At 40.6% G+C, this 12,904-nt stretch overlaps 1 protein-coding gene across 2 annotated transcripts in view; it reads right to left on the bottom strand.

The window, feature by feature from the left end:
- Nucleotides 1-6,561: 6,561 nt before the first annotated feature.
- Nucleotides 6,562-12,904, bottom strand: part of tgfbr3 (transforming growth factor, beta receptor III) — an 81,807-nt gene continuing 75,464 nt past the window's right edge. The window contains exons 15-17 of one of the 2 annotated variants that reach the window (XM_037769812.1): nt 11,476-11,523; nt 10,465-10,572; nt 6,562-6,843 (exon numbers count right to left, since the gene is read on the bottom strand). In XM_037769812.1, the coding sequence (XP_037625740.1) occupies nt 6,725-6,843; nt 10,465-10,572; nt 11,476-11,523 (275 nt within the window). In that variant the 3' untranslated portion in view covers nt 6,562-6,724. The remainder of the gene's footprint in view (nt 6,844-10,464; nt 10,573-11,475; nt 11,524-12,904) is intronic. The other variant, XM_037769813.1, reaches the window with a different exon arrangement.

Raw genomic sequence — 12,904 nt, 5'->3', positions numbered from 1 at the left:
TATTTATTTTTTATTCATTTAAAAAAAATAATAAAAAAAATAAATCTATTTTGTATTTATTTTATATCTATATTTCAATGTATGTATTTATTAGGGGTGTCAAAGTTAACACGATAATAATGTGTTAAAGGAAATTTGTTTTAATGCCACTTGAGATTTTTTGGTTGGAGCAGCCTCAGTTTTAAAGCTAGAGTAAAGATACTGGTATCATATGAAACTTACGCTGAATTTTGGTGAGGAAAAACTGTCATGGCCATTTACAAAGGGGTCCCTTGACCTCTGACCTCAAGATATGTGAATGTAAATGGGTTCTATGAGTACACACGAGTCTCCCCTTTACAGACATGCCCACTTTATGATAATCACATGCAGTTTGGGGCAAGTCATAGTCAAGTCAGCACACTGACACACTGACAGCTGTTGTTGCCTGTTGGGCTGCAGTTTGCCATGTTATGATTTCAGCATATTTTTTATGCTAAATGCAGAACCTGTGAGGGTTTCTAGACAATATCTGTCATTGTTTTGTGTTGTTAATTGATTTCCAATAATAAATATATACAAACATTTGCATGAAGCAGCATATTTGTCCACTCCCATGTTAATAAGAGTATTAAATACTTGACAAATCTTCCTTTAGGGTACATTTTGAACAGATAAAAAATGTGCGATTAATCGCGATTAACTATTTTAATTGCTTGAGAAGCCTAGTTTTTTTTATCGCTTAACATAACCACTATGGAAGATATAATACTGTATGATAGGTGGGATGAAGCAGAGCAGGTAGAGCTACAACAGTTGGCATTACACTTGTATTTTCACTGATGAGAACAAATCAGAACGTTTAGGAAGGTGTCAGTGTCGCTATGTTTTTATATATTCTTTTGTGTGTGTGTGAATGTGATCCTGTGAAGCAACATGTTCAGAGCCGGTCTCTTCATTGCAGGACATGTTGTTGTTGTCTTTGCTCCAACCTCATTACAGTTATGCGCCACGGGACAGGAAGAGGTGCTGTAACGGGGCACACAGCCTGTTAATATGGTCTCAACCCCCTCTGATGTTGTAAACCAGCCAGAAAGTTCCAAAACGTCTCACTTAACTTAATTTACGTAATCGTGTTTAGGAGCAAAAGGTCTGGTCTAAATTAGTCCAGCTCCCCCAGCGTCACCGTTTGGAGTCCTGTCAGCTAAGAAAAACAATTTCACATGATCCTGTATTTGTCATACACTATTGTCTGGGGCGCATGCAATCAGTGACTAAACGGATTAAACGCAGAGTGCAAAAGCCAAACAACAAATTTGTGTTCCAGGTACCCAAGGGGGGAAAAGCTGGAAATGAAAAAGAATGACATCACAATCTGTGTTCTGGCTCGATGAGGTGGGTAATCATTCACTTCAGCATTCAATATTAGTCATCTGTTGGACAAGAGCGTCGCCGCACGAGGAGGCCTCGGTGAAGGGCGGTGTGGGAAAAGAGATACAGATGTGACATCACAGAGGCCTCAGAGAGGTCAGGCGGACCAGAAGACCCAAACCTGAGCTGGCATACCGAGGGGCTGCTTTACCGTTCGCCCTTGGCCTCTATAATCACACTGCTTACTCCGAGGCACGCTGCTTACAGCCGTCTCCACGGAGCTCTAATCAAAAACAAAGACGGAGGGGGGAGGGGATGAGAGAGGTAAGGACTCATGCATCACACTCATCTCAGGGCGCCCCCCTTCCCGTCCACGAAAACCACCAGCCAGAAGTCCACATGGTCTGTATCACGCTATGAGCTCACCAGAGACGAGTCATGACTTCACCGCAACAGAGCCAAGACCCAACACATCATTATTACAGCTCATTGTTCCACCCAGGAGGTATCCACGCGTACGGGCCCTCAGCACGGCAGAGAAAAAACATCAAACGACACTCTTGTACAATATTATAGAAACTTTATTGGACATAATGGGTATACAGATATCATGCGTATTTACAGCATATAAAACGTTTCAGAAACCAAAAGGAAATAGTAGCGGCTTACTAAAGTTTTACACATTTACAACGCCCCCAAAAAAAGGGCAATCTTGGCATCATGGGAAAACTCTTCATCGTTTGCTTTGAGACTGAAAAATAAATGTGAAACTGCAATAAAACCACGCAAAAGGGCCCCGAATCATCCAACGGCGGTATAATCTATAAGAACTTTTCTTGAGCTTGGCACAGAAAACACTCACACACACACAATTTACACATTCATAGAAAAACATGAGGTAGTCAAATGGTTAAAAAAATACAATCAATAACTAAATATATGGATGTTTGCTCCGATTACAGCTGTTGTCAGTTCAGCATTAGCTATTTACTACTATAATAATGCTCCTTTTATCTGATACAGCATCATTATTTCATATTATCTTATTTGTACACATTCACGGTCATGAGTGGGGGAGTTGGTGGAGCTCTTTCCCCCAGCATGCACTGGGGCAAAAGGCAAGGAGGAATGTTGATATTTGGACAGCGACTCTCGTGAATCGTATGGTTAGTTTAAGTGAAACAATATCTCCAAATGATCTCAAATGAGAAGATTAGATCCAGAACATGAGTTGAGGCTCGGCCACGTACTGTAACAGCGTGACACGGAGGGGGCGGAGGAGGTAATTACACGTGGGAGACGGATTCACCGCGGTCGATAAGAGAAACCTTGAAACTACAGGAATGTCAGAAAGCCTTAATCCCACAATGACCGCTGATTATAGGCTGCAAGATGTGGATCTGTCACTATTCTGTACACAGCGGGATGCGGCGTTGTTGTTCACAATAATGCTGCTGGATAACCGCAACATATCACTGCTGCATATTTACTGTATGACTGAGGGTTTGGCACGGACACACACCTGGCAACAGGCCCGATAAAACAAACAACTTCTAATGCTGCTTTAAAACCAAGTGGCTCTAATACTCAATAACAATTATTTCTCAAGTGTTATTGAAAACAGTTGAGTTTCCAGAGCCCTCCATTCTAACAGATACACACTTATTATATATATTCCACTTTCAATTTGGTGTAACGGCTGCTGTCTTTAGCGCTGATTTCATTTTTCGTTATTATTTTAAGGGGATTTGCGTCATTGTTGTGACAACAGAAGGACCCAAACAAGTTTGTGTTGTGGGTTTCGTTATATGACAAATGAGGAGGAACATTAAAGGGAGAATTCGCCACATTTCTTGTTCAGTGTTGATGGTAAATGTAGTCGATGGAAGCAATAAATTCCTCAGTGCGTGTTATATTGACCCAGAAAGCTGAGTTCGCAGCTGCAAAATAAGTTGTTCTTCCTGCATCCAGCGTATCCAACATATCCTCATACAACAATTCATATGATATCTTAAAAGTTAAATTCCTAATTTTTCGTGCGTTTTCCTACAAATGTCCAGCAACACGTTTCAATTTCCGCTTGTTACATGCATACAGTCTTTTCAAAATAAACTTCCATCTTCACAGGAAACATCATGGTTCTGTTTAAGCAACAAAATTACTTGGTTAGGTTTAGGAATATATCGCGGTTTGGGTTAAAATAACTCCAGAAGAGGTCGAGGCTACGGCTGCATTAGCTGTGCAAGAGAATATGACCGGCAGGGAAGATGAGCGTCAGAATGCAATGCATCCTGGTACACGTAGGCACTGCCAGTACGGCTCCGCCACCAGGAGAACTCAGCTTTATCGGTCAATACAGCACGCACTGAGGAATTTATTGCTTCAATCGACTACGTTTACCATCAGCACTGATTGGACAGCCACATAAAAAGCGGCGACTTGTCCCTTTAAGTTTGTGTGGAATTGCCTCAGGTATTTGCTAATAATACGTTAAAAATATATATCATTGCTACAGCGTATCTTCAATAATGTGACATTTGTATTTGTGATATATTCATTTTGCAAGGTTATATAACATGTGCTTTCTTTACTTCATATGAAAATATTTATCTATTAATACAAAATAGTAATCAGATGATGACAAACTGTAATGATGTTCAAACAAAACAAAAGGAGTTGTATTCCATGAACAGAAGAAATGACCTGCAGGTAATGCTTTGTTTAAAAAGCATTTATATCTCATAATTATTGCAAACTCATCACATGTTTTATGACACGTTCTTCAATTAAAAATGTAAATATAGAAGTTTCAAATGTAAAGAAACATGACACATGAGTGTCAAAGTGTTTGTTGATTAGTTAATTAGTTAGTTTGGTGATATCAACAAATGGATTTTATATATGAACTGAATCATTTTCTATCAGAAATATGAATATTTCATTTTCATCAGGTAAAGTGTCACAAAACATGCCCCGAGGTGTTTCTGAATAAACTGAATAAATCCCCCACAAACGTGTGTTATGTAAGAGCACATCCACATTTCACAGTACTTACACACATAGAAGACAATAAATTTCTCTTGGTAAATATATTCCAAAATATAATTTTTATACACAAATATATATATTTAGACTCTGTTCCCTCTGTAGAAAGCTTTACACATGTTTACATAAAAGAAAAAAAGAAATCAAAAGCTTTGAGATAATATACATTCTGCTTCTCATGTTATGGTGAAATGATTACAGGGAAACAAGTTCCCTCTTCGAATTCAAAGGGATAAGTTAGTCCCACACACAGTCTGATAAACACACATACAGGTTAAAGGAAGGCACTACAGCAAACATTCATATTATTCTGAGACGGTGGGGAAGTCGTGGCGTTGCAGTTAAAAAAAAAACAACATGAAAATATATGTCCATAACAATGAGCTTGGGCTACAGCTTATTCACTGTCAGTGCCAAGATTTATACAAAAAGATCAGCAAATCCATACACTGACTGTACACTGTCTGGCTTTATAATGAAACAAATCTACTCTGACTGATAAGAGGACAAGCTGAGTGTGTACAGAAACATTTAGCTGAATAATCGAGTCAATTGGCAGAACAATAATCTTCGATTAAGTTATTTATCAAATAAAAATGCCCATATTCTCTTAGGCACAGCCCTGGTGTAAAGGACACACAGTAAACTACATCAACTACACTAAGCCATGATTTTGAATCCCTATCTTTAAATTATACTCTTTAGTTGAACCTGTCATTCAACACCGTGATTGTTATTTTATCACTTTTAAAATGAGGGACGGTATTAACTTGCGTCTCACACTGATAAATCTAATCCAGAAGTACAAGAGCAGAATATGCACACACTCTGCCTCATAACATTTTTGAGTATTTACAATATTAACAAAAATATACAGGTGTTAAAAGAATAGTTTGGCAATTTTGGGAAATATGCTAATTAGCAGAATTTTCGAGAGTGAGATGTGAAGATTGATAACTCTGATGTCTGTACGTTGAGTATGGAGCTGGAGCCAGAAGGATATTAGCCTAGCTTAGCATAAAAAAAACTGTAACAACATTTTCTTAAAGGTGCTCTATATGATATCTAGAGCATTAATATAGCAGCAAACAACTATTGTCTATGTAAAGATATAGAGGAGTAATGTCTACCTGAGCAGAGAATGAAGTCACTCTCCCTCTGTGTGTGTTGTAATCAGAGCTTCTCCCTCCTTCTCCAATTACATCGGCACTAGAAATGCTACCAATCTCACATTTATTACCTTTAAACATGTTGAACTATTTCTCTGAGCTAAGTCTTTCCCTTTGCTTCTAGTCTTCATGCTAAGCTAGCGAGGCTAGCCTGCTGTATTAAGCTCAGTACTCAAAGCACAGACATGAGAGAGGCGTCGATCTTCTCATCTAACATTTGGATATCAAGCAAACAAAAGCATTTCCATAAATGTTGAACTATTCCATTAACAACGACTGGTAAAAGGGAACCCATAATGCCCCTGTGGAGTTGTGTAACATCGATGGAAGTGAGACTCAGACCCCCAACCCCCCCCCCTCCAATGAAATGCATCACTATAACTACTAACCTCTGTGTATAAATCCATTATGAGGGGAGAATGAGTACATTATATAAGCTGTGGCATTTTATCAGCACGTCTTTCACATTTTTCTTTCACATTTTTTGGCGTTTACTCTTCTGCATACATTCAATACCTACACTGTCTAACATCTCTTAAAAGCCATTATCCCTCTCTTTGTGTCAAGATGACGACTTGCGTTCATACTGCACTTTTGTCCGCATGGTAATAGTGGTTGCTTTGCTCCTTTGCCACCTTGCATGTCGTGAAGTAGCGTGTTACAGTCCAGCCATTAACATCTCACTTACTAATACTGACGTCGCTGCAGCCGGATCGCTTTCCTTGCCGTCGGAGGACACCTGCTTGTTGCAAACAGCCTAAATCACACCATTTAAGGTCAAAACAAAAGGCTGAGTTTTGGTCAGAAAAAAAAAAGAAAATCAGCATTTGGATTGGAAAGAAATGCCTGGTTTGAGCTCACATTTGTTTCTTGTAGTTTTTCTGTACTAATATGAGGTGAGGCTGCCAAGCTGGGTCTCACTACTATTACAGACCAGTAACACCAGGACAGTATATTCGTCTGCACGCATTTGAAGTGGCACATTTACACAAGGACCAAAGGTGTGTTTTTTTTTTTTTTTTTTCTAAATCATTCCTTCCTATCACATTCCCCAAAATAATTCCTGTCATGGATGGAGATCAACAAACCGGTCCCAGTGAACCGTCGGGCCCTTCCTGTGCCGCGGCGGGGCTTTGCGTCCCGCCGGGTTGCGTCCTGGGCTACGCCGTGCTGCTGCTGGAGCAGGGGGTGCTTTGCGTGCTGCCGATACTGTGGGCCGCGCTGCTGTTCTCTGAGGCCGGCAGGGTCTTCTGGACCTGCTGTGTGCCAGCTGTCTCACCTAGAGGGAGGGAGGAGGGGATTGGACCAAAGGGAGATAAAAAAAAAAATGTATATATATTACAGAAAGGCAGCAGGAACATGACAAATCGGTTTGGTTAACATTACAAATTGCACTCCTCTGAGATGCTGGAACCTCCATTGTTCCTCCGTGCTCTTACATTTTAAAAGAAAAGAAAAAGTACTGTTTAATCTCCTGCTGTTTACTATGACTGTCACTACTTGACATAAACCTTACACTTTAGTTAAAATAAAAGTCTTTGTCCCGTTGTTTTGTGTGTGGATTCACACATTCTTACTCTCGGGAAAAAAAAGAAGTTTTCAGTAGAAAGCACTTGACAAATGTGCACAGTAATGCAAGAAGAACTCTGGACTTCATTTGCGCTTAACTTTCTCCATTTTACAGCGTAATCTGCCACAGATTCACAGTGTGTTCAACTGCGGGGGCCCAAGACATGTCACCTCAGTGAGCCCAGAAACAAGCGGTCACATCCTATCTGACAGATGACATTTTGAACCAAAATAGAAGAGGGAGGATTCGCGTTCACGGAGTTCATTTCTTTAGCTATCTGGATTCAATTAGCCTGGCTTTAGTAGATAAAGCAGAACAAACATAGGACAGGGCCTTCTGACTCGAGCTCAAACCACTGACTGGTTTATTGTTCTATGTCTAAATAAGCATCGCATTTTGTTAGACTGTCTGGATCCGACGCTTCAGATGAAGAGGCAAATAAAAGTGCTTACATTTTGTTTAGAAAAAACGTCTCTGAAAGACAATGAGCAGCTTTTGCAATCAAGCCAAGTCTGTGTTTAATTTGAGTATTTGGCGCGGTTATTACTGCAGTCTTTTCCCTGTTTGCTTCCAAGCTTTATTCCTCCCTGACAATTGGAGAGCACACAATAAGATGTTCTCTCTTTTAGACACAAGTTTTCCAATCGATAGTTTAGTTCGTACTAAAAGTTGTGCTTGCACGTATGACAGGCATATGCATCCGCAGGCGATCTTGCATCCCGCTCCCTCTTTGGGGCCCCTTCGTTCTGCTAATGTTTACCAGAGCAGAGCTGCCAGCGGTCTTTCTTTCACAGGACCGAGAGCTCTACAAAACAAAGGGATTCACCTCATCTGTTTGAGGAAATATAAATTTCCAAGTCCAATATTATCTTTCTAGATGGGAGAGATAAAGGCTGCTTTTATGTCACAGAAACATACTGTGTATGAAAACTCTGCATGCAGTTGTTGCAAAAGATGTCTGACTCAGGAACAAGAAGGCTGACTTAAGCATATTCTCAGCCTCTCTTGGCACAGTCAACACTCCAAAGTCTTAATGTGTTGTGAAAAAATGTATATGTGTGTGAGTTTATTAACCCTAAATAAGACTGGAAACATTCATATCTCCTGTGTGCAGTGTGGACGAGCAGCATCAGATTGTCACGCTTAAATAAAAAATGAATCCATTACTACATGGCTCGAGGAATACAATAGCAGAAATCTGGACTTCAGGAACAAATACAGAGACGACTAGAGTGTTATCAGGCCATTAAATATCGTTATCGGTCGCTATAAGCACCATAGATGTGCCATAGCGGATTTCAGAGCAGATCATGTGTGAAATGTCTCCTTGTGTGATTTATTCAGCCTGTTTTCACAATGGGTTAGAAGTTTTCATTCGTATGTTATTTCACCATTGGAGCAGAGGTGAAGAGCAGATCTCTTGGCAGACGTGACGGCAGCCCTGGCAGAATGCAGACCTACTGTACTGTACATGCCAAGGTAATGAGCAAAATGTCAAATAGTATATTGTGGGGTGATTTTTGAAGCATTTATACTTCTAATTGCCTTATATGGAATTAAACTGTCATGGATACAAAACCTCAAATATAGTGCCAATGGGTATGTAACTTAAAAAAAGTTTCTTCTTCCAAAGGCCGGGAACATTGTCTCAGACCCTGAGGGGATGGACCCAAATCGGTTTTCATGTTTCATCACTCCAGTACTTAAAATACACCCTGAACTGATATTTTTGGTGGTTGTTTTTCGGGGATCTACATGACTTGGGGGTTTACATGGAACCGCCAATATTGCCATGTAAGGTCATTTCAGCCAAGACGCCCAGCTCAGGCCTATTTTAATAACATCAACAGGAACATGTTGTGACCGTCTTTCCAGAACTTCTATCCTTACACCTGCTGCTCTGTACATGTTTCCTTCTAATATCTTTGGAAAAGCAGCAAAAAAGGCACTCTAGGAAACCCATAAAGTTGAAATAAAGTGGCTTTCTAAAGAGGAGCCAATACCAATATTGTGATAAAGATAAGGGCACTAAAATCTGACAGCTGGTCTTTTCTGCTACATGAAAATCCTGTTCAGTAAAAACTTATATACATATGTCACTTAGCATGACTGTAACAGTTTAGTTCTGACAAGTGTCCGGATCTTTGATACTTTTACAACTATGAGGGATGGCCATTTAAAGCTGGAGTAGGCAGGTTGGAGCAAACATGATTAAAAAAAGTTCTTTTTATAAAACGGCCACTATATCCTGACAGTAGTGCATGAATAATCTGACAAAAAAATCATGTGCCTCCGTGTCCTCTGGTGCTCCTAATGGCATCTGCAAGATTTTACAGACTGGAGGAAACCAACCAATCAGAGCCGAGCTGGAGCCTTGCCCTCTCTGAGCGGCTGTCAATCACTCACAAACTCTGATCAAACAGTCAAACTAGGCAGCGCTGGTCAAATATTGACAGCAGCCTCTGTCGAATGAACCACCAATAGGAACGCTCTCTCTCTGAAATGACCTGTGATTGGCCAAAGTCTCCCGTCACGGGCTAGATTTTTTTAAAGCCTGAAAACAGAGCCATGAGGAGGTGCAGAAGTCTAGTTTTCTCTCAGAACACTTGAATTACAATATGCTGAAAGGTTATTATGGAATTTTTGCCCAATGATGCCAAAAATATTCTGCCTACTGCAGCTTTAACGCTGCCCGACTGTGAGCTTCTTTCAAACTTGTCGTAAACTTAAACACTCACGTTGTTGTATTTTCTAAAAGCACTGACCTCTAAAGTCAAACATCCTCACCCCCTTTATGAAAGATGGTGAAAACATCAGCCACGGGGCAACAGGTCAATGGCATGGCGGATCACCATTCAAGCAGCAATGAGAACAGGGCAGCTCTATGCAAACGGTGAACTCAGAGGGCTGCTGGGAGCACACTTCCTCCCAGGGGTCGGCCGGGGTCGGCAGGCTGGGGACGATGGGGGAAGATCTTGGCATCTAATGGACAGATTGTGTGTCTTTTCCTGCGGGGCCCGCTGAACCCAACAAGGGGGATTTCCAACTCGTCTCCAGCCATTGTACCGAGAATATTCGCTGACCACCCCGCAGCTCCCAAAACAGTCAAAGGCAGGAAAGAGAAGAGCCCTCGCTGCTGACCAACAGGATATATTTACAGTAGAGGAGTCAATCTGTTATTGTGAACTGGCCTCTGTCAGCAGCAGGATGTTTGGCATTCCCAGCGGCACATTTCTGGCACCGAGGCGCTCGGACATTCCTCCGCATCTTATCTTTTCATTAATGTAGAGAGGTGAGCCGGGGCTGCGGAGCAGCAGGTAAAGGACCTACCTGTGTGCGAGTAGATAAACCACAGGGCTCCGGTCAACAGAGCCCCGATCACAAAGGCTGCGAAGGCGATCCCCACCACGGTCGGAGTGTCCAGCACGTACAGCGCATCTGAAACAAAGCAGCACACAGTTCATACATGATGACAACTTGGAAATATCTGTAAGCTTAACACAAAGCCTATGGAGCCCCAAAGTGTTCAATATCACATAAATAATAACATGAATAATGTCATGAATGTATGAATAATGAGACAAAAATTTGTTATGTAGGCGAATAATTAAAAAAATAGTACATTCACAGAGCTTTTACAAAGGTGCCGAATAAAAGTATGGCTTTTTTCTAAAAAATATTATGATTGTGAATTAATCATTTTAATAATTTTGACAGGTCCAGAATGTTTTGTTTATATTAGGGCTGTCAATCGATTCAAATATTTAATTGCGATTAAACGCATGATTGTCTGTAGTTAATTGCGATTAATCGCAAATTAATTGCAAATTAATTGCAAATTAATTGCAAATTAATTGCACATTTTTATATGTACAAAATGTACCTTAAACAGAGATTGTTCTAGTATTTAATATTCTTAACAACATGGGAGTGGGCAAATATGATTGCTCTATGCAAATGTATGTATATATTTAATATCTGAGATCAATTAACAACGCAAAACAATGACAAATATTGTCCCGAAACCCTCACATGGGGTTTGTATGCGACGATTTTCGAAAAATCATCGACTAGTTCCCAGTGATTATCGAATAGTATTTTTGCTTGGAATGCACATCCCTAATCAGAGGATAGTTAGACATGGGTGAACAAACAAACTAGCAATCACTTGTTGTGAAGTGAATGCAATGAATGAGGAGGGGGTGAATGCGATAATGTTATCAATAGCACCTTTAATACTGAACACTTTGAGGCTCCATATAATACACATACATAGACACACATGATGAGGACTACGACAGTGAGAATAATTGAGTATGAAACTTTTGTATAATAACTTACCCTCCTCAGGTCCCTTTGTGGGGTCGGCTGCTTTGTAAGAAGGAGTAACTGCAAAATAAAAACAAATAATGTCATTTTAATGTATGCTGACCATCATACGTACTGTACAGAGTGATGCACAGTATACACTATCAATTTTAATTATTCATAAAGTCAGCCCCAGGCCAGCGGATCAGCAGATTACTGATATTGTCCGCTGTTGATAAGCAATTCTCTGAGGAATGTGACACAGAAACCTGAACCGGGGAAACGCTGGAAGAGAGCAGCTATTCGTCCTAAAGGATGAACCTACTGACTCCCACTGACCAGTTTTATTTCGAGCCATCTGGAAGGCTTTCAAAAGTGAACTTTAGCTGTAATGATGTCTTAACAGACAATACAAAGGCGCTTGTGTACGGGCAAAACTCAAGAGGCCATCCTGGTACGTGTCCAAGACTCTGGCACAATGGGTGCTATTCTTGGACAGGACACCTTTGAGTTTTCATTTCGCATAATGGATGATGACAGGTCATCAGGGAGGACTTTAATTATTTCAGAGGGGACGATGGCCAGAGGACGTCCTCTCTGACACCCTCCACCCCCACCTCATCGCTGCAGTGTTATGTGTCCCGTGTGACTAAGACCGCAGAGATAAGGCTTTCAGTCGCACACGCGGACGAGAGAGGAAGAGCAGGCTGAACAGCAGAAGACAGTGGTGTGTGATGTTGTCTTGTAAACTTGACTTAAAGATTGTTGCATGTGGAGAACTTTACTCTCGTCTAGGAGCGCCCTATCAAGCTGAAGCCTCAATGTGCCTTTTCAAATAACGCCTTGATGTCTGTGGGGAACAATACCCTGCTGTCAGGTCTTGACTTTTGTCCACTATTTTAACAGAAACAGACAGCATCCCAGAAGTTCAACTCATGTTTGCAGCTTTAAGACGTTGCCAGAACCATTCAGATATCTCTATGAACGTCATTTATTTATACAAGTTGGCTTGCTATGGAATGAGAGAGCATGTTTTTGTTCAACTCTGACCTCTCCTCAGAAACCACTGATGTAAGACCCTTGACGCTGGTTGTCCGTACTTCTAAAGCCGAGTGCAGTTGAACTCAAGACAGTTCAAAGCCTGTCACAGCAATGAGCTTGGTCCATAAGGCCATTAGCACCATGTACAACTGATAAGATATAGTGGTTTTATATAGTTACACAGGGTTCTCTTAATGTATCTGCTCACACATCTTTCTCTTCAGTATACACTGTACTGAAAATGAAAACTGTAAAAATCTGAGGTGTGGATGATTTATATTTTGTTTTATGGCCACAATCTGCTGAGGCACGGATCCAATCTCATGTATAAGTAGAAGGTTTTCTTTTTCTTTTCAATTTTAAAACGATACGTTTTGAGTTTAATGATAAATTCATGATATTCACGTAAGCTTCTTGACAT

The sequence above is a fragment of the Sebastes umbrosus genome, chromosome 5 (genome assembly GCF_015220745.1).
Source record: "Sebastes umbrosus isolate fSebUmb1 chromosome 5, fSebUmb1.pri, whole genome shotgun sequence".
NCBI classification, from domain to species: domain Eukaryota; kingdom Metazoa; phylum Chordata; class Actinopteri; order Perciformes; family Sebastidae; genus Sebastes; species Sebastes umbrosus.
This window is presented reverse-complemented; position numbering and strand designations above follow the sequence as displayed.